At 39.6% G+C, this 23,044-nt stretch overlaps 1 protein-coding gene across 2 annotated transcripts in view; it reads right to left on the reverse strand.

Moving 5' to 3' along the window:
• Window positions 1-271: 271 nt before the first annotated feature.
• spats2 (spermatogenesis associated serine rich 2) overlaps window positions 272-23,044 on the reverse strand; it is a 29,794-nt gene continuing 7,021 nt past the window's right edge. Inside the window, exons 2-13 of one of the 2 annotated variants that reach the window (XM_057830254.1) lie at window positions 16,709-16,963; window positions 16,286-16,365; window positions 14,485-14,593; window positions 14,043-14,092; window positions 11,372-11,594; window positions 10,872-11,021; window positions 10,113-10,248; window positions 8,638-8,696; window positions 7,096-7,205; window positions 6,914-7,016; window positions 5,716-5,852; window positions 272-1,449 (exon numbers count right to left, since the gene is read on the reverse strand). In XM_057830254.1, the coding sequence (XP_057686237.1) occupies window positions 1,225-1,449; window positions 5,716-5,852; window positions 6,914-7,016; window positions 7,096-7,205; window positions 8,638-8,696; window positions 10,113-10,248; window positions 10,872-11,021; window positions 11,372-11,594; window positions 14,043-14,092; window positions 14,485-14,593; window positions 16,286-16,365; window positions 16,709-16,730 (1,404 nt within the window). In that variant the 5' untranslated portion in view covers window positions 16,731-16,963 and the 3' untranslated portion in view covers window positions 272-1,224. Of the gene's footprint in view, window positions 1,450-5,715; window positions 5,853-6,913; window positions 7,017-7,095; window positions 7,206-8,637; window positions 8,697-10,112; window positions 10,249-10,871; window positions 11,022-11,371; window positions 11,595-14,042; window positions 14,093-14,484; window positions 14,594-16,285; window positions 16,366-16,704; window positions 16,964-23,044 lie in introns of both variants that reach the window. The other variant, XM_057830255.1, reaches the window with a different exon arrangement.

Genomic DNA, 23,044 nt, shown 5'->3' on the forward strand with positions numbered 1-23,044 from the left:
GATTTTTTTGGGGTGGTGGGTGACCAGGACAAGAAAAGGCACTTGAGTTTGCAGCTGTCTCAGCAATGAGATGTCCATGATGCCTAACATGAATATTCACATACATGTATATACAGCAAGGAGATTCAAGAAAAAAAAGAACATAAATTGGAATCACCATACCCTTGTGTGTATTTTTGTTGAAAGAAAAAAGGCTGCAAATTGATGCGGAACAAAAGAAGTCTTTGGCGATAAACTAACATTGGACACTGCAGTAGCCTCATGCCCCCCCCCCCCCCCCCCAAGTATTTTTCAGTCAACTTTTTATCCCAGATTCAACTGCAGCCCATTTGAACATCAATTTAAAGAATGAAAAAAAACAAGATAATTGAAGGAAAAAAGTTTTTCCATTTCAAAGCTTCCACAATGAGGTATTGACTTGTTTTTCCTTCACGTTCTGTTGATAACAAAGTGAGAACCTCAGTGAAATTCCTGCGGCACAAAAACGCGATTTTTTTTTTTTTTTCCCATTCCTACATGAAAACGATCTCCCTAAATCATTACGTTTTCTACAAAAGTAAAAATCAACCACAGACTGCACGAGGAAAAAGTCAGTTGTCGTGACTTCATAAGGAGGGGGAAAAATTATCAAGCCACAGAAAAAGAAAACGAGGCCTCACATTCAGAGATGCAACTGAGGATCATCTCAAAAATAAATCCAGTCCGCCAAAATGGGGGGAGTTGACTGTGAATATTAATTTTTGTGTGGATTATCAATGAAAGCAATATCGAAACTGCTCTTCCACTACATGGCATAAGGTGCAAATAACTTGCGTATCCAATGTTGCAAAAGAAAAATAGCCAAAGTGTTCAACTAATGAGGCCATGCGCGTAAAATTGAGATGATTTCAAAGTGAATATTCTTTTTGTAACATTTTTATTTCACTAAAGCGCCAGTTGTCTCTGGGTTTGTAGCAGCTCAGCATTAGTGCCATAGGCTTCCTTTATATGTTGGTATTGTGTGACGGTTCGAAAGAGGTGAAAAGTACTTGGACGGGAGACGGCAAGGGGAAGCCTACGTCAACTACACTAGCCACGATGCACGAGAGCTGTTCAAGTTTGACGGATGAACGGATCGCTGTAAAGGGAAACCACATAAACTCTTCTCAGGGACGGAGGGCAGAGGCGGGTCAGGCGAGTGCAAGGTGGGTTAAGGGGCTCGGAGTGAGCGGAGGGATTCTGATGTCAAGGGCAAGGCATCCGCGGGAGCCTTTGCGGGAGACCATTGTGAGAAGCGCGGCTTTGGTTGGGGGTTGCTGAGTAGGAGGCGCCTCGGGAGCTGTTCGAAGGGCCGCCTTCGCCGCCCCGGTGCCGATTATCAGGGCGTCGATCGTGATTCGAGCTGTTGTAGCGCTGGCCGCCCAACTGATAGCCCGCTCCATGGAACGTACGGCGGTTGCCTTGGAAGATCTGAGGAGCACATCAAAAGTTAGACCGCTAGTTTTGCCGCTATGCAGCAACACTGGCTAACAAGTACAATGACACCTATTTGTAGGATGGCCATACATTTATGATTTATGCAGGAGAGGATTTATGGACTAGGCTTTTGTTGCGACATTTGCGTATAGGTAACATGTAGTAGTGGTGGGATTGTATATGTGTTAAATAAGAATGCCTATGTTTAAAAGTATGGCCTAGGGCTGTCCCAAACGACTAATTTTCTCCCGATTAGTCGGCCAACTATTTTTACGATTAGTCGACTAATCTTTTAATTTTTTTTTTTTTTTTAACTAATTCAGCAATGAAATTGTTTTTTATGCTTGTCAATTCACAAAAACATTTTGGAACACTTAAATTCTTGATTAAAGTACAAATAAACAGATAAATAACAATAATAAATCACAAATAAACAATGAGTTCAAATGCTGATAGAATTAACTTGTGCAAAAGAATGGAATGTAAACAGATTCAGAACACTGACTTCACCTTTCCAAAATGATTCAAAACAATTCTTAAAAAAATACATAGCATTAATATTATAGTATACTGTAGTACTATATATATAATAGTATTATAATAATTATTCTTTGCCAATCATAATTTTCATAAAGGGTGTCATTTTAAAGGTATTCTTAGAGTAGAATCTGAAGTATGTGGGATTAACTCCAGAAATTGTTATTTATATGACGAACATTACATGCTTTTATTCTGAAATGTTCACCGGAAGTACATTCGCTAAACCGCTAATTTAAGCTTTACACTCCGGAAAAAAAATCCACTTTTTGTCATTGCATGTGTTGTCAGTAATATATTTTTTTTCCTTTTGCAAATGCTGTTAACCAGCGATTTTTCATGTTTGAAGTGTCACCTTTTAACTGCAAGTTTTGGAGAAGGCTACCTGTTTTATAGCCGGCTAAAGTAGGTCGTCTTTTTTCCCCATTCACCTCAATGTAGCAATGCTAACATATATAGTGTTTAATATAGATGTGTTTTCTTATTTTGTATGTCTGAACTTTAATTCTACAGCGTGTTGATGAGAGAAAACTGGAGTCTCATATGCCATCAGAACGCACGTACAAATGCACGCACGCGCGCGCAGCGATACAACGCAGCCGTGAAAATGACCGCCCTCATTTTTATTTACCATGCGATAAATGGACTCATTGCATATCGTGACAGGGTTAGCAACTTCAATAAAACATGTCATTAGTTAGTTAGACGGACTTACAATCTCCTGTCGTTATCATTCACGGCCGACGTGCAGCTAAGCTTGGCATTGAAGAGACAGGACACAACAGTGTACCCTCCTGTTTCTTTAAAAATAATGTTTTGGACTCTGGTGCGCTTTTTTGGCTTTGTGCCGCTTTCCCCGCTTGCATACCAAGCGTCCGACATTCTGAACTTTCCACGCATATTTTTTTTTTAACCCTTCATTAACTGTCGACGGGATGTTGTGTTCGTCGACGGATTTGAGTCATCGATGACGTCGATTATGTCGACTAGTGGGGACAGCTCTAGTATGGACGGAAACATCAGATCTTAAGGACAAGGGGTGGGAGTGAATAAATTACTTCTTCCCACTCCTTTTCGAATACTCTTTTTTTTTTTTTTTTCTTTTCTTATATCTGATTATTGGTACTTATTTATTGAATATTCGTAATAAACATGTTCACACAAACAAACAGTCATTCATTTATGCTTAATTGCTCCCCATCTTGGAAAAGAGGCGGTTATTGAATTTAATTCTTATCGTTTATGTTAACATCACAGCAGTTAGCCGCTTACCACTTTAGAATTGGCAGTAATTGTTGGTGTGAGTCTCTTGTCTTTGGAAAAACTGTAAAATATTTTTCTGTGCTGGGTAAAAAATATAACTTTTGTGCCACACCAGTGTTGTGTTTTAGACATTTTTATTATACGAATCAGTTAGGCGGTATTGTTTCATCGTTTACATTTTCATTGCAAGTTCCATTAAGAATTCCGATTCGTATTTTTGCATTTATTTAAGAACATTTTGTTCGCTCATTTAAAGCCATAAATGTTCTTTTGGCACTAGGGGTGTGACAAAATATCGAAATGGTGATATATCGTGATATTTTGTATCACAAAAGGTTATCGATATGCTCTTGCCAAGAATCGAGATATCGTTTTAAAAAAGTGTCAATGTCTAAAAAAATTTTTTTAAATAAAAAGGAACCAACAAGTTGCTACATAAATCTTCCACCATAATAGTATCTCAATTAACTCTAAGGCTGCATTGACGGTGCACGACGCCGAATCCATTTAGACTGGGAACGTTCATTCATTTGAAACCAGAGCATTCACAGTCATTCTGTCTGATTTTCAGGGCATTTCCTGTTGAGTTTGAGTCACTGCCTATTCATTTGGGTGATTCCCAGGTCACTTCCTGTTCTGTAACTCAAAATAAACAGGAAGTGACCCGTAAAATACCCCAAAATCAACACGAAGTAAATGAAAAATAACAGGTAAATTACCTTAAATAGCCCAAAATTACCTCATTGCCTGGCATTGGCTGCCACTGACGACCACAGACGTTCAATCCATTTGAACTGGGAGGGTGGCAGCAAATGAACATTTGGATTGGATGTCTACTAGTGATAAACTCATTCCAATTCACAGCAGAAGCTTGTTTTTATGTTTATTAGTTTTTTGTAGAATATCTTAGAATGATTTCCTGACCAATGTATCGATAATCGTTGTATCGCCATATCGTCAGATCATCGTTATCTTGAGCTTTGTATCGCAAATCGTATCGTATCGTGAGGTACCATGAGGTTCCCACTCCTATCTGGCACTGCACTTTGCCAAAGGGACATACACTCACTGGCCACTTTATTAGGTACACCTGTCCAACTGCTCGTTAACATTTAACTTTTAATCAGCCAATCATATGGCGGCAACTCAGTGCATTTAGGCATGTAGACATGGTTTAAGACAATCTCCTGCAGTTCAAACAGGGCATCAGTATGGGGAGGAAAAGTGATCTGAGTGACTTTGAACGTGGCATGGTTGTTGGTGCCAGAAGGGCTGGTCTGAGTATTTCAGAAACTGCTGATCTTCTGGGATTTTCACGCACAACCATCTCTAGGGTTTACAGAGAATGGTCCGAAAAAGAAAAAATATCCAGTGAGCGGCAATTCTGCGGGCGGAAATGCCTTGTTGATGCCAGAGGAGAATGGCCAGACTGGTTCGAGCTGATAGAAAGGCAACAGTGAGTCAAATAACCACCCGTTACAACCAAGGCAGGCAGAAGAGCATCTCTGAACGCACAGTATGTCGAATTTTGAGGCAGATGGGCTACAGCAGCAGAAGACCACGCCGGGTGCCACTCCTTTCAGCTAAGAACAGGAAACTGAAGCTACAATTTGCACAAGCTCATCGAAATTGGACAATAGAAGATTGGAAAAACGTTGCCTGGTCTGATGAGTCTCGATTTCTGCTGCGACATTCGGATGGTAGGGTCAGAATTTGGCGTCAACAACATGAAAGAATGGATCCATCCTGCCTTGTATCAACGGTTCAGGCTGGTGGTGGTGGTGTAATGGTGTGGGGAATATTTTCTTGGCACTCTTTGGGCCCCTTGGTACCAATTGAGCATCGTTGGAAAGCAACAGCCTACCCGAGTATTGTTGCTGACCATGTCCATCCCTTTATGACCACAATGTACCCAACTTCTGATTGCTACTTTCAGCAGGATAATGCGCCATGTCATAAAGCTGGGATCATCTCAGACTGGTTTCTTGAACATGACAATGAGTTCACTGTAGAGCATCTTTGGGATGTGGTGGAATGGGAGATTTGCATCATGGATGTGCAGCCAACAAATCTGCACCAACTGTGTGATGCAATCATGTCAATATGGACCAAACTCTGAGGAATGCTTCCAGCACCTTGTTGAATCTATGCCACGAAGAATCGAGGCAGTTCTGAAGGCAAAAGGGGGTCCAACCCGTTACTAGCATGGTGTACCTAATAAAGTGGCCGGTGAGTGTATATTCCTATTCTGTTTCATATAGGCCTAAATCATGTGTCTTGTAATTAAAACATCTCAGAATAACTGTATTATGATAATATTGTATTGTTGTGGGGAGTACACTTGAGTTGGATGTTACGATTTTTCTTTCCTCACTAAATGCCACAAATTGTCCTCTTTTTGTGTTATCAAAATAACTACACCACCCTAGTATGGTGATTACATGATTTACAGGCGCTTACCTGTTTGGTCGGGGGACGGCTGGGAGGGCTTTGGGTCTGGCTGGGAGGAGGGCTTTCCACAATTGTCGGGCTGACCACTGAGGAGGATGTGGAGCTGCAACGGGATCTATCAGAGTAACCCGTTCGGGGATGGTAAACTGCAGGAGAAACAACCACATATTCAAAAACCTAATACTGACTTGGCACTAGCTATATGTTTTCTACACAATCAGGGTCCCTGTGTGAACTGAAGCTTATTTGTAGTGGGGAACTTCGGGGTTGTGGGGCGGGGGCGCTGACTGCCTCGTCCCCAAGGAGAGGGCCTCTGAAACTGATCTCATGCATGATGCGAAATATATTGAGAACATAAATTGGGAGATTTATCTATATTAACTAAGAGCTACGGTGCAGCTTCACACGTCATCATTTGCGTGTTTTGTCCAAATAATGCTCGCCTCTATGCAAACTTTGTGGAAATGACCCTCCCATTACTTGACACAAACCTTGGAGCCTCGGCACATTTCGTCCCATCACTATATAGAACACATAAACATGATTTGTTACATTATAAAGGTTTGCTTTGAAATCTTTTCTGGCCACAAGGTGTTATCCTGCTTGTGAAACAACTAGTCTTCAAACATGAAGAAATAGGCCAGGTAGTATGAAGTGCGTGTTGAAAAGAATATAGTTGTCATTTATATGTTCAGCCTGCTGAATGCATTATCTCGTAATTAGTATAGGTATTTAGTTAAATACATTTTTTTTTTAATTTTTCAAATAAATAATCTGTAATCCATAATCTGATTAGGATTTAAAAGTAACTGTGGCAAAACTGAACTCAAATTATCAGTCCATTCCAGATAACTGCAATGTTTTTATGCTCAGGTAAAGTCTTTATCTTAGCTAGTTGCAACTTGCCAACCAGGCTTCTGGCGGCTGTAAGAAAAAAAAGACAATTTCGGGCCAGCCAACATTAGTTTGCCAACATTAGCCCCTTTCAGAAACGGACATATTTCTTATGATGATAATTTTTTTGCTCACAGTCTCATGGACTGGCATAAAAAGGGGCCTACTGACATTGGTAGTGTACAGGGCACCAGAATTCAGTTATTTTAATGGCTAGATGTTAGACGGAAATGATTCCTTATGTAATGATCATATTAAGGGCAGCAATTTCATTTCAGAACCTTACAGATGCACATGGAATGAGTGCTTTTACCAGATCCAAATTGTACGATGCTCGTCTTCAGCGGCTCCAGATCAAATGTAAATCGAACCGCTTTGCCAAGGTCCTCGTCATATTTGCGCTCACTCACAAAGTGCTGTGGAGGACAAAAGGACACAGACTTCAGTTATCACGTCTGACAGAAAACAAACGAGGTGCCGCTGAGCGAGAAGCACCTTGATGTCGGCCCGCAGTTCTGTCAGTTGTTCTTCGGACATAGACGCCGATTGGTCGGTCAGCCTGCGAAGCTCTTCAGCGCGCTTTTGTCGGGCGTTCAAACTCACCACTAAAAACAATAACACACAAGTCAATTGAGCAGACAGCACGTAATAATGTTTGGTGTACATTAAATAAACTGGATAATGCCATTTCTAGAGAAACTACATGGGAATACAATCGTGCCGATGATGACTTTTTGGTTAAAAAAATAATAATAAATGAACATGTAAAAGGGTCAATTTTATTAACATGCTAAAATATGAATGATTTTAATAGGCAAAGAAGAGACCCTTGTATTCGAATGTGTCAATAGGACCTTTTGGTGAAATGTGAACATGTGAATAGTGTCAACTGTTTTTAGTAAAATGTTGAAATATAAGTAATGTGAATAGGAAAAGATGTGGATATTGTATTTGAATTTGTTAATTGGATTTAACGGTAGGTTTTTGGTCCTAAATGATAACATTTTGGTCAAAAATGTGAAAATATGTAAAATATACACAGATAGGAATGCATTAATCAAATACACATCAGTTGAAATGATGTGAATTTGTATTGCTGAATAAGTGTGTTGGGGCAAAAACGTGAGAAATGTTTATTGTAAATCAAATGCAACACGAATGGGAATGATGTGATAGTGATGCTGAATGTGCCATTGAAAATAGACATTTTTGGGTAAAAAAAAAAAAAAAAAAAAAAGTGGAATTATGGCAATTCTACAAAAACAGCCAATGAGGAAAATAATGTCCCACATTGAGTGAATTTTTGAAACACAAAGTTGTAAGGGTCTGATTCAGATGTATAACGTGGGAACCGACTGGCACCAAAAAAAAAGTAGAGGAACATATGGGAATGCATTCCCACAACTGTTATTGACCTCAGATTGTATTTTGGGTTTGCATTATCTCTTCCATAAATCTACAGTCGGCATACAACAGCTGCTTGATATTTTTTACTTAAGCAAGCCACCTGGTAAAAAGCAACATTGCAAACCAAACTTACAACACTGTGAATTTTAATATAAGAAATGGCAAAACCTCCAAAAGGTCCATGTGGGTTTTTCCTAACAACCCCTGGGGGATTCAGCAGGGGAAAAAACAAGAAAAGCAAAAGGAAAAAAAGTTTGGCAGAAAAGCCATTTTTCTTGTTTCACGTCCACAAACATTTCCTCATGCTTGACTGCATAAAGACGCTGCCGAGACTCCCCTGACACCAGACACCATTCAAACTTTCCTGGAAGCCTCTTCACGCAAAGACAAGAGAGGCAGAATGGCCTACTTGAAATGTCTTACTTATGCACTTATTTTCCTACTTTACATACTGGAATGATGTCGCTTGAGTAGGACCCCTGAGGGCTCCTCACTCGCAAAACACGTAGAGTTGCTCTTCCAAAATAGTCAGTACTGTATTTACGGTCTCTTCAGAAACACTTCAGGCCAGATGTTCAGTCCCCACAAGGCACACTTGTCAAGAGTTGCTATCTCTGAGATAGTACTTACTGGCCTCTGCTTTCACTTTGTCCATTTCTGCCAGCAGTGTCACTTCTCTGTCCATTAGGCTGCAAAAGAACGAGAGGGCAAGAGTACTCAGTTTTCTTCCATCACATAAGTAAGCCGAATTCCAGAAACATGAATCAAGATGCAGCTGTGTGCGGTTCAGACAATGACAATGAGAGGTTCTGGAGTCAAGTCTGGTGCAAGTTCCTGGGAACTGGCAGTGAATGATTATGTTTCAGTCATTGTGGTTTCAGTGCCATTGACGACAATTGACGTCCAATCCATTGGATCTGGGAGGGTATGGCAGTCATAATTCATTGTCACTCCTCGCACTAAAAAACTTTATATTTGAGAAAAAAAAAAAGCTGAGCTAACTTAAGATTTCCAAGGGAGAACAACTATTTTTTTTTTCATTTAACTTATTTTTCAAGTTTCACATTTAATTGGAAACATTTTTACGTTAACTCATGCTTGAATTGAAATTTCAAGTTCTAACTAGGGCTGTCAAAATTATCGCGTTAACGCGCGGTAATTAATTTTTTAAATTAATCACGTTAAAATATTTGACGCAATTAACGCACATGTCCCGCTCAGAAAGTATTCTTCCTTTTGGTAAGTTTTACAGCAAGACTTTTTGTGCTGTCCAACAGCGAACTCTTGTGGTCGCTTTGCGACATGGCTTATTGTTTTCTTTCCAGTTCATTATGGCTGCATGACGTCTCGGGCTGATAATGTTGTGGTTATATGATCCTTGGACAAGATTTGTCCGTAAGTATGGTTGTTGTAAAGAATGTACATATTATGTTAGTAAGCGAAATGTTATATTTTTTGTATAAGACGCTTTTTGTTTATGTTTAGTGAACCTGTATAGCGTGCTAAGCTAACGTTGTTGCTAATGCAATGCTTGTGTACTTTTTTTTTTGTAGTTTTACGACGGTCTAAAGAGGACAATGGTTTGAGGCCATTTTATTAATAAATCAGATGAAAAAGGAAGAAGTCTAATTATTAAGGCGTCGTTCACTAGCTCTCTAGCTTTGGAAAAAGTAGACGCTTCGGAGTGAGGACAGCATAGACAGATTTAAATGACAGTAGAGTGAAATGCCCACTACAGTCCTTTTGTACCGTATGTTGAATGTATATATCCATCTTGTGTCTTAGCTTTCCATTCCAACAATGTATTTTACAGAATATATATATATAATTTACAGAAAAATATGGCATATTTTATAGATGGTTTGAATTGCAATTAATTGCGATTAATTACGATTAATTAAGTTTTAAGCTGTAATTAACTCGATTAAAAATTTTAATTGTTTGACAGCCCTAGTTCTAACCTTTTTTTTTTTTTTTTTTTTAAATATTATTTACAGTGCAACTAAAATGGATTGGATATTGATTGTCATCAATGGCAGCCAATGATTTAAAGACTACCAACTTATAGTTGCCATTACAGAACAGGCCTCTGAAAATGTACATACGTCGTCTGGAGCTCAGCAAATGTCTGCTTCATCCTTTTGAGGGACGACTCCATCTCCTCCTTCACCAACATCCGGTAGCGAGTCAGCGAAGCGGTGCATCGCTGCAGGTCCTTCACGGAGCGGTCGATGTTGGGGGCTGAGGGGATACATTCAACTTCTCAAAAAATGGCATAAAAGGCACATGGGGTACAACTTGGGGGGATTACGGTACACATGGCCTATGCTTTTATAATGTCAGTGTGCAGCGAGGCTATTTTTAACGAAAACCAACTAAATGATGAAAACTAGAAATTAAAATACACTTTAGTTAACATAAATAAGTTATTAAATGTAAAGATTAAACGTGAAATTACTTTTTTTTTCATATTGTATTTCCACAATCATCATTTTCACACGTAAAAAAGACAAAATTCAGAATGACTGGACACACCCTTGGTCAAAGGTTTTGTGAGTTATTTAACTGAACTGTGAAAAGTCTCAAAACTGATTGTTTTTAAAAATGTTATTCTGGAGTCTTATAAGTTATTATATTTTATCCAGGTGAAACATGTACCTGAATAATAATAGGAATAGTTTCAAAAAGTAATTTCAAGAAAAATGAAAATTAACCGGAAATAAAAACTAGCAAATCCTCTTTAAAAACAAATTTTTTAAAAAAAAATCTAAAACTACCGTTAATAAAACTATTATAAAAATCAAATATTGTTATAACGTTACTGTGGAGTGAGGCAGATTTTAGTAGTGAGTCACATAGCTTACCAATCTTCTTGCCCGTGGACGACCGTAGCTGACTCTGCCCGTCAGGGTGTGCCAGGGAGGAGTTCTGACGTGAATCTCGTGCTTTGTTACCTCTGGACCCCTGGTGAGAACCTCGTGCTGCTTGAGAGGGCGAACCTTCCATTTCTGCACCTGTGAGATAGCCACACATCGCGGTTTACTCGACATAAATGATCATTTGTTGATCAATCCAAAATCATAGGTGGCATCTGGTTACTGAAGAAGAACTAGAAATAATCTACCGATCAGCAATGCTGCAAAAAACCTACGTTCTAGAACCATGTGGTAATCACCACACATTAATAGGCCAAGGCCTGAACCCAGTTTGAGCCACGTGAGTACTGCGGGTGACAGTAGAAGTTTAGGGAAATCGTGTTAACTTTGGCACGGTTCAAATGGCCAAGTGTGAGTACGCCCTAAAACATAATAGTAACACAAACAATAGAAACAACGATATGCCTGGCTTCTCTCCCTGTGTTTACCTGCAATTTCAGACGTAGTTAATTCAGAGTCCAGCTCCGATGCATCCAGGGAGGCTGAGTCCAGATGTTCGCTCAGCGAGTCAAGTGACTCCCCTTCCACCAATGATCCATTTGGATGGAAGCCATTGGTCTTGTCCTTGACCTCTTCGAGTGGCGCGGCCTCAGATGGTCTGGGTTCTGCCGGAGCCTCAGGCTGAGGCTTGGGCTTCTTTTTCTTATTGGGCTGTAGGTCAAGATATCAATGTCAGTGTGCTTTGTTGAAAAATTCCTTTGTCAAGTATCAACAAAACAGGAAGAACGTGACCTACTCAGAACATGTTGAAACTGTACTGTAAAAGAAAATATTTGAGTTCCTATTGTCCATTAAATAAATCCTGTCAGATGCCTCTGGTTCATTTTTAGTCTAACATTTACATGAATACTGAAAACGATCCCAATGGGCTACATACAAGTCATGATTGTGCTCTTTAAGCAGACTTAAACAATAATTTAGGCGAATTTTCTCATAATAGATCAATATGATCATTTATTGACAGCACAGAAATGAAAATTATTTTGGTTCAGTTCCAAGTCTGGTCCAAAACGTCAGGAATAAAAAATAAAAATAAAAAAAAGAGCCAAAAATGTTAAGCTGATGTTTGCAAATGTCTTATTCAGACCAACTCTTTCAGTGCCAACAAGGTAGAAGGCTGTCAAATGGAATCCCAACTTTGAGAACTTTGTTGTCAATTACAATTTTTATGCATGTTCTCCCAGTGCCGGCGTGAGTTTTCTGCAGGTATTTTACTTTACCCCCCATATCCCAAAAACATGCATGGTAGGCTTAATGAACACTCACAAATTGTCCGGCTAGGAAAATGAATGAATGAATGAATAATTGTAAGGAGCACTTCTCAGATGTCACTTAAGAACGATGTATTCAAGTCACTTTTCACAAAAACTAGGTGATACAAGCGTGAGCAACAAAAACTCGACTGCTAATTACTAAAGAACAGATTGTGGTAGTTTTTTTTTTTTCCTGAAGAAAGAAAAGTCTAATCTTTGTCTTAATAGTGGATTAATAATGGTAGTCGAAAATACAGTGATCCCTCGCTACTTCGCGCTTCGAATTTCGCGGTATCAGTCTATCGCGGATTTTTTTTCAGTCAAAAAATATATATATACATGCATAAAAAATTAAAAGAATGGTGAAAATATGGTGTAAAATCTGCCAGTTCCCCAACAGAAGGCACGGAGAGCCCGCACAACTCATATTCCACCGCTCTGATTCGCTGGCCAGCATCACTCGGGAATATTGCAAGCTGATTGGCCGAGATGTTTAACCTTGCTGCTATCGAAGGAAAATGGCTCCAAAGCATCTTCCGCCTGCTCAATCCTCTAGCGAACCCAAGAAGAAAAGAAAAATGATGACTGTGCACGAGAAAGTTCAATTACTGGACATGCTTAAAGTTGGCCACAGCTATGTGTCTGTTGCACGCCATTATGGACTAAACGAATCAACCGTTCGTTACATAAAAAAAAAGACTAGGCGAAAATCCGAAAGACCGCCTCAATATCGTTTTCCAGGGATACTAAGCGAGTCGTGACTCTTCGCAACAAGACGACTGTAAAAATGGAAAATGCACTAACAGTGTGGATATCGGACTGTCGGGAAAAAAGGTGAGTCTCGACACAAACATGAAAAGCCAAAGCGCTGTATGATAGCCTCATTCCTGGAGTTGAATGAAGGTGGCGGTGATGCCGACTACGACGAAGATGAACCACAGCCTAGTACCAGTGCTTCAAGTGAAGAAAATTGTGGTTTTGTTCCCAGCAAGGGCTGGTTCGAAAAATTCAAAAAGATGTTTGGACTTCGCAGCGTTACGTTGCATGGGGAGGCCTCCTCGGTGGACCATGACGCAGCTGTTCGTTAAGTTGAGGACCAATTTCCCAAATTAATTGAAGAGGGTGGCTATCTCCCGGACCAGTTGTTTAACATGGACGAGACTGGCCTTTCTTGGAAGAGGATGCCATCCAGGACGTTCCTTTCAAGGAAGAAGTGAAGAGGCGAGGCTTTAAGGCCCACAAAGATCGCGTGACTCTCAAGCTTCTCAATAAATCATCTTTACCTTCATATCCATTGTACGGAGTTTTTTCTTCATTTATCAAGATCATCAGTGTGGTGAGTACATTTTATTCATCTTATGCATGTTATTGTTTGTTAATGTTGCATTTACTTTTGTAACTAATGTACTGTATACACAAAAAATATATAAAGAATGTAATATACATAAAATAAAATTCTCCTGTATCCAAGCAGCTGAACAGGACAGGTTTTTAAAATAAAAATTTTTTTTAATTGTGTGTGTGTGTGTGTGTGGGGGGGGGGGGTCGTTACTTTGTTTTTCGCTTATCGCGGTGGGTTCTGGTCCCCATTAACCACAAAAAACGAGGGATCACTTTAGAATATTGTGTGGCTCTTGAAATATCAGTTAAAATCCTCGATAGGTACTGGCAAGAATATAATTTAAAAGTCGTGATCACAAACCCAAACCTTTTTGGAAACAAAAGTGTTTTTATTTGTCAATGTGACGAAACAAATTAAGAAATACCACTTAGAACAAAATATGTGTTACATTGTGTAATCTATTACTTTCAGTTAAAACAACCTCTACCGTCACTGGAAACTTACCTTCTTTTTGCCGGTGACATTCCACTCCTTCAGGATCTCCACTGCACTACCTACGGAAAGATGTCACAGAAACAATGACTTTAAGGACAGCCTAAGGTACTGTAGTTCATACATTGCCTGAATGCCATTTGAGTCTGACATATGAGGAAGAATTTCTTGTGCTTAATATAGACCAGGAATGTGTTGGCATACCTGGTGTGCACGTAAGAGTACTTTTTTTAAGTGATGGCACGTCACTACGGACTTAGCTGCCTGCATGTAACAATGTATAAAACAAACACTGCAAGCTCAACTGAATGCAGTTGGCGTCATGTGCTACGTACATTGACTGCTGCCTTCAAGCCATTTCTGAACTGTGGCTTTCATAGGAAACACTAGCCAAATATGAGCCATTAAATGTTTATAGGAAAGCTTTCTAGGTTAACAATGGACATTGAAATACCTTCTAAGAACGCTTGAACAGCCTTGTCAACGCAGTTCTCGAAATGCTGCAACACCAGAACAATCTCATTGTTGCTTTTGTTGGGGACAACTGCCCTGACGGCGCTGATCTGTAACCCAAGAAACAGAAAGTAAATGTGGAGCAGGTTTAAAATGTGACTACAATAAAGTCATGCATAAAAACATGAGTAGGTCGTTGAACACCATGACCAAAGTACTGTAGAATGAATTGCTGCACAGTTTTGTTTACTTAACCTTTGTTTACGCAGAAAAAGGACATTGAGAATTGATTCTCCATTGCAATGCTGACCTGACTAAACAGAATTGTAGGAAAAACAAAGCAAAAATAAAAAGGAAACCGACCACAAAAAAAAAAAAAAAAAAAAAGCAAAGTGTTATACACCAAAACTGCAATAATGATCAATATATGTGCTGCCTATGCTCACTTGGGAGTGGCACTTGGAGTGGCAGTGCTGGAGTCTATCCTGGTTTACTGTGGGCAGGACCCTGAATTGGATGCCAACTCGTTTTAACCCTTTCATGCACTAATTATGACTTGGGGCTGTAACCAGAGAGCATTTCTGTTTTTATTAATTTAGCTTTTATTAACATTGCATTAATGCAACAGGATCATTGTCAGATTTCTGCAGAACTTGCTGATGAGCTGACCATTTGAATCAGGTGTTAGAGGGCGAAATGGAAAACAGCCGAAATGGAAAACAGCCTGGATTGAGGCTGTCGAGAACCGGACTTGGCAATGGCTGCTGATTTTTCAATGTTCTCAAAAGTGTACGCCAAGCTTTAGGATTAAAATGACCAAAAGTAGTCGCTTGGCCTATAAAGGGTTAAAAGTCTAAAGAGTCAACTTTGAATCGCTGTCCACTGTAGTGACTACCGTTCATTAATGTGTCAAATTATTATACGTTATATAGTTTCAACAATGAGGGACATCTTTTTCTTCCATGAAAATCATGCCATGTTTGCAGTTCAATTTAAAACAAATCGAGTACATTTGTCATTGATGAATATCAAATACAAAATGTAAGTGCTGCTCAAGTAAAGTGCTGAAACCAGACATTTATCTTGCACCACATCAAGCCCATATATGAAACCATTATAACGATGTTAGAATTTCATACACCTTCTGGAAAAAAATATATATATATCTGTGTTTTTGTTTTTAAAGTACGTGTAGCACTTTACTGAAGGCTCCAAGTGTACAGTGCGTGCATATGTGCAAAAGACAATCACCAAGCGCGACTGTCATTTGAAAATTTCCAGTTAGTTGCTTTCTGCCACACAGTCTTGGCATACTGTACTAGTTTTTTTAATTATTATTGTAAATGTATTCATTTCGGGGTATTCTCAACCAGTGTCCAATAACACTTCCAATTCAACTCTGGGATCAAAAATGCCATCTTCCATCCACTTATACATTTGTTACCATCTTACAGAAACACTCCATAGAGCAGAAGCACACTCTTAATAGCCATCAATTGTTTATGGAAAAGTCTGTTAACATATGTGCACATACAACACGAAAAAAAGCCGGGTGACAAATAACCATTTCATCAACAGTATTGAAAAGTCATTCTTTTTCCCCTTAGGCCTATGGAGTGATTACACGTAATGGATTGAACTGCTTATCAAAAGTAGCCTCTTTCTTCACAGACCTTCAGGTTAAGTGAGGCGTACACTCTAAACCAACAATGCTTAGAGGCCCTAAAAAGTAGTAACAAAAGGAAATACGCATGTGCTTAAAACTAACTTGTCAGTATTATTCTTGCGTACCCACGTCTTACCTTTTCCTTCATCCTTTCTGGCGGACCTCCCTGGGACATCACCATCTTTGAGCGTGTGTCAAACACCACCCCCGAAGTGTCTGAAAGGAGCCAAAGAAAATGAACACAGAGCTCCAAAATCACTATGCACTACTTACTCCGCTATCTATTTTTAATGGGGCTATTACAGTTAAAATCACTCCAGGAAATTTGTCTTTTCCAAATGGTGTGTCAAACAAAAAGAACAGACCGAGTGAGGGGGGTGGGGGGGATGCACAGGCTGAAAAGGACAGTGAGAAGGAAGTCCAAAGTTAAACAGTTCATAAGCGATAGGAAAAGAGGTTAACGTGACAGTAAACATGCATGGCCAGGTCACTCTGTTGCCTGTTATGCCACATTTCATAGCCTTGCGCGTGCGTGAGCATCAACCAAGCACACACTTGCCCTTTTGGTTCTTCTTTGCCATGTTGTCAATCGGAAGTTCACGCACGGGTGGAGTCACTCAACGGTGAGTCTGCAATTTGTTCTGGACTTCCAAAGTGCTCTTTCTTGTTGTTCAATGCAGAATTCAAAGGTCAGCCACAGTGATCTTTCCCCACTATTCTCAAGAGTTTTTGTCACAAGGTTGGAATGAGGAAAGTCGCACCAAGCCTCCACGATCAGCTCAGCCAAAAATTTGAGTGCTCTTCTTTCTTGGAGCTGTGAGAGGAAAGAATGAATATGTCAATCATTCGGATGATTTTTTTTTTTTTTTTTTTTTTTTTTAAGAAACAGCACGTGTGGTGGGAGACTAGGTTCTTCTTACATTTGCTGGGTCCAGTGATCCGTCACTTATGATCGCTTCATCATCCTATCACCCATTTTCTCCCAGACTACCCCAAGCACCCCTAAATAAAAGGGCCATTATTTTTGGCATATTTCACATTATTGCGATTCTGTACACAAAACCGGAACGGTAAGAAATTCAGCGCTGGAACGGGGCGGAACGGTGCTTTGATCCCGAAAATATGATGGCAACTGTCAAAACACCAAAACAACCTGCCTGGCTGCCACACGGCTATCTCCAAGAAAAAAAAAATCTACTAACGTCAGATTTACTTTCACAAGTGTTAACAACAAGAATAATAAAGTGCTTGTGTAGCGTCATCCGTTTCCACCGATATTTATTATTTATTTATTCTACGGACGGCACGGAGCGCTCCGCAGCTGCAGCAGTTATCGGGAGTCTGACGAGACCTGGTACGAGCAGTCACGTCGATGTGCGCATGGACTGATGTGAATAAGCTTGCTGAATTAATGCGGTAAAAAAGGGCAATGCAAAAGAAAATTGATCAGATCTTTAAAAGAAAAAGATTTGAAGAGGCTTATTTATTTTATTTGCTTTAATGGGGAGGGTCAGAACATCTTTCATGTCAATGTGCACTTTGGACTTATTTTTGTTCATTTATCTTAGGCTACTTATTGATTTCCTTACAATTTGAAACGGTCACTGTGAGATCTCCAAAATATATTCCATTTCACTGTGCATAATGTGAGTCATTTGTATTATTTTTGTGAATGTTTACTTATATCTTTTAAAAAATAAAAAAAAAAATGTTTACATGATCTTCAATTTTAATGTACATATGTTCATAATTAAAATTGAGCTTTTGCATTTAATTTAGATGTGAGGAAATATAAAAATTAGGCGATAGAGGTTGGGGTTACCGCTGTTTAGTGCTGCAACGTTTAATCGATTAACTCGAGTATTCAGTTAGAAAAAAAGATTCGAATTATTAGTAAGTGGCCAGAGGTAGCTATCATGAAATCAACCACATCGGAAAAGGCAATTGAGAAGTTAGGGGAGATGTTTAGTCGTTTCGGAGCCCCTGCACAACTCGTGTTAGACAATTGGCCCCAATTTGTGTCAAAAGAAATGGTTGAATTCCTGCGAGCCAATGGGGTTCAACACATTAAGTCGGCTCCCTATCACCCGGCAACCAACGGCCTGGCAGAAAGGTTTGTGCAGACCCTTAAACATGCTCTCAAAGCATCACAAGGGCAAAGTACACTCCATCAGAGACAACAAGAATTTCTCGTCAAATACCGAACATCTGTGGATGCAACTACCAAGGTATCGCCAGCGAGCCTAATGCTTTCTCAAGAGATACGAACTGGCATGGATCTTCTGAAACCACCAACCTTGAGCGAGATTGTTCAAATGGATCAACGGAAACAAGTCAAGTACAGAGACCTGCATTCCAAGAACCGAGTTTTTGCACCTGGTGACTCTGTTATGGCCCGGAGTTATCAGAGTACGGAAAAGTGGGCCCCTGCCACCATCATTGCTCAAACTGGGCCTGTTTCCTACACAGTTCAGACAGCTGATGGTGTTTGGCGTCGCCATGTGGATCAATTGTTGGGAACACCAGACACTACTCCAGAACTGTCTATTGATTGTGATGATGCTAGCAGTGTAATTATACCAGAAATGTCTAGCTTACCGGATGTGCAAAAAATACCAGAAATGTCTAGCTTACCAGATGTGTCAAACCCAAACAATCCTGCTGTAATTGGGTCTAATTCAACCAATGCACAACCGGAACCTGTTTCCACAAGTGGGAAATCGGAAGTGACTGTTGAACGTCGTTATCCTGCACGCGACAGGCGACCGCCTGATAGAGTGGATTTATAAGTAATAAGCAATGGGGGGAAAACGGGAGGTATTTTTGTGTTTATTTCTGGGACATGTTATGTAAGGGGGGAGGAGATGTGACACATTTGTGGCACACTGCTGTTGCCATAGTGTGCACTTCCTGTGGGTGTGGTATTACAGTATAAAAGGAATCTTTGTGATGTTCGGTGATATACACTCACCGGCCACTTTATTAGGTACACCATGCTAGTAACGGGTTGGACCCCCTTTTGCCTGCAGAACTGCCTCAATTCTTTGTGGCATAGATTCAACAAGGTGCTTGAAGCGTTCCTCAGAGAGTTTAGTCCATACTGACATGATGGCATCACACAGTTGGTGCATATTTGTCGGCTGCACATCCATGATGCGAATCTCCTGTTCCACCACATCCCAAAGATGCTCTATTGGATTGAGATCTGGTGACTGTGGAGGCCATTTGAGTACAGCGAACTCATTGTCATGTTCAAGAAGCCAGTCGGAGATGATTCCAGCTTTATGACATGGCACATTATCCTGCTGAAAGTAGCCAACAGAAGTTGGGTACATTGTGGTCATAAAGGGATGGACATGGTCAGCAACAATACTCAGGTAGGCTGTGGCGTTCCAACAATGCTCAATTGGTACCCAGGGGCCCAAAGAGTGCCAAGAAAATATTCCCCACACCATTACACCACCACCACCAGCCATGGATGGATGGATGGATCCATGCTTTCATGTTGTTGACGCCAAATTCTGACCCTACCATCCGAATGTCGCAGCAAAAATCGAGACTCCTCAGACCAGGCAACGTTTTTCCAATCTTCTATTGTCCAATTTCGATGAGCTTGTGCAAATTGTAGCCTCAGTTTCCTGTTCTTAGCTGAAAGGAGTGGCACCCGGCGTGGTCTTCTGCTGCTGTAGCCCATCTGCCTCAAAGTTCGACGTACTGTGCGTTCAGAGATGCTCTTCTGCCTGCCTTGGTTGTAACGGGTGGTTATTTGAGTCACTGTTGCCTTTCTATCAGCTCGAACCAGTCGGGCCATTCTCATCTGACCTCATGCATCAACAAGTCATTTCCGCCCACAGAAGTGCAGCTCACTGGATATTTTTTCTTTTTCGGACCATTCTCTGTAAACCCTAGAGATGGTTGTGCGTGAAAATCCCAGGGGATCAGCAGTTTCTGAAATACTCAGACATGCCCTTCTGGCACCAACAACCATGCCACGTTCAAAGTCACTCAGATCACCTTTCTTCCCCATACTGATGCTCGGTTTGAACTGCAGGAGATTGTCTTAAACCATGTCTACATGCCTAAATGCACTGAGTTGCCACCATGAGATAGGCTGATTAGAAATCAAGTTTTAACGAACAGTTGGACAGGTGTGCCTAATAAAGTGGCCGGTGAGTGTATATGCTGAGAAGCACACTGAATAAAGAAGTGTTGTTCCATTCAAGTCTCGGCCTTACATGTACTTGGAGTAAGGAAGTACATAACAAAAGTATATATAATTTTGCCGATTCGAGTATTCGTTTAATTAAAGTGGCATTGTAATGGTTTATTTTGAAAGTGTTTGCATTTAGTTTTATTTATTTGGGTGGATACACTGCCCTCTAGTCTGCCTCATTTTACATGGCTGAATCCAGATGCTCCATGTTAAGACCAACATAAGCCAAGTTTTTGTTTGAGCTAATGTTTTTACTAATTCATTCGTAATTTAGTTTAGTGGTATATTTTGCCGTTTTTATTTTTATTTTTTGTGGGAATATGTGTCTGAACCATTTGTTAAGAGCATTCTTAAAATTAAAAAAAAAAAGTAGCGTTTTATAGTATTTAAGCTAGCGGACTTTTGCTATGTAAGTTAGCCATTGTTCTTTTGTTGTACATAGATCCTTATTTATTTGTTTATACCGTTTAAGGCTCAGCTCAGGTATTTTAATTTTTCAAGTTCATTATCCGATTACTTGATTATTCAAACTAGCTAGTTCATCGATTAATCAACTACTAAAATAATCGATAGCTGCAGCCCTACTGCTGTTTTCATTATGTTATTTTGCAAATCATTGAAAAATACAATTTTGAATAAAAATCAGGTTCTCATGTTTGCCCTGTGATAGTATGTGTAACGCAGCAGCCGAATGCATGTGTAAAACCATTTTTTTTAATTATTTTTTTTAAACGATTTTAAAACCATTTTTTGTGCGTGTGTGTTATTTGTATAACTGTGCCAAAAGCAGTTTTCTCTGCATTCCAGTGTTGTTAGGAGGTTTCATCCCCCCCCCACCCCCACCCAAACATAACAAAAAAATCTGGCTCCGTGGCGACCTTCATGTTAGGGAGGTCGGGCAAGAAATTCTAGCCCCTTTCACCCCTGATTCTAAGCATTCAAAAGATTTATATATTCTAGTCGAAACATATCAGGGACCATTCCAAATCAAATTTGGTCGCTACTTTAAAAAATTATTCTGACTACAATAGAGACTTTTTTGTAAGGGACCAGATCTTCGCTATAAGTACCAAAACATTTTTAAAAAGAGCACTTCTAACTTTTCCAGGGCTTAGCGACTTTGTTTTGACTTTTGATCTTGAGAAAGTGCAGGGATAGGTCAACATATTCACAAGCACACTGATAAAACTTGTAAACTGAATGATGAATAATGCAGATTATACTGTAGCTGTATCGTTTTTTTACTAGGTCTTGGCATAAACATGAAAAACATGCAGGCAAAAAAACAACAACTTGCAAGTACTACTTCAATTCTCACAGAGCGGAAAAAATAACCCGAACAGAATGATTTGCAGTTTGTGTTAACAGAAACAAATATATTAAAATTCTAAATAACCCAAAGGCAAATTTGATTCAATTGATGCCTCTAATTCTGGAAAACAAATCTGTATTTTCAGATTGTTCTCATCTTGTAAAACGTTTTTGTCACGTCACGACCTAGAAACGAACATTTGTTTGTCAAGGTTGGAACGAGATTTCTCTGCAATGCATCAAAGAATGGTCAAAAGGGAAGAGGCCCATCTGTGGCTGTCAAAATACTTTGTCATGTTAATCATATGTACTAAAATAGAAATGTCTACATTAATTAAAGTATTGTATTTCAATCTTTACTTTTAATCGAGAGGCACTAATTCCATTGCTGTGCTACTCTTCCTATTTTTATTCTATAATTTTTTTAAGTAACCATTTCTCCTCAAATATATACCGTGTGAAAGTGAGAGTACTGTACATCCAGAACATTAATAAGTGATTAATTAGTGTATTGACCCACAACAAGACACTGCTCCGACTACAATTGTTTACTTAGAAAGCAGAAGTGAAACTGATTTTTGTTTCCCAGTAAAGAGAAAGCTAAAAGCTGCTCATGACTCTTTTGGTATATTTAAGCCCGCTTCCACCACACTCGTGCGGATACACGCCAGTCATCAGTGTGACCATGCAAACAGCACAGACACTGTTTACATTAAGTCCAATGTAACCTTTACAGGTGAATTTTATTTGACCTCATCTTTTTAATGCAAATTATTTTTGTGGTCAACTATGTGGTTTTCCACAGGGACAGATTGGAGAGAGTATTAGAAAGCAAGAGTAGATGGTAGAAATGTGTCTCTTTCAGATTAAATAAGACTGAATCACAAGACATGAAGAGCAAAAGAGAAAATGGTAGCGTGCTGTAAATCAGGAGTCACTAAAGAGAGAAGAGATGACCGAGATTTAGATTCAGAGATAAAAGTGAAGAAGCAACAGATAACTGTAAATGCCCCGTAGTCAAACCACTTTTGGTGTTGCACACTGGAAAACACTTATGCTGCATTTCACCTTTATGTTGCTATATGATAAACATGTTACACTGTACAAGTTTCTATTGTAAATCAAATGAAGTGACATTCAAGTCACTTGTCAAAAACCTTATCTTACACCTTTTTTTCTCCAAAATAGGTGTCACGGGTGAAACCGACATATATTCTACTTAAGCCTGTCGCAATATGCAATAATTCCATTTATCGCACGATTAAAAAAAATGAAGGCTGTAATTTTTCCGCTGCGATTTATCGCCTCGCGTGCGTACGGCAAACGTGCTGTTAAAAGTTCGAATACTTTGTTACCAACTACGCAAAATGC

This window comes from Corythoichthys intestinalis, chromosome 2, assembly GCF_030265065.1.
Source record: "Corythoichthys intestinalis isolate RoL2023-P3 chromosome 2, ASM3026506v1, whole genome shotgun sequence".
NCBI classification, from domain to species: Eukaryota; Metazoa; Chordata; class Actinopteri; order Syngnathiformes; family Syngnathidae; genus Corythoichthys; species Corythoichthys intestinalis.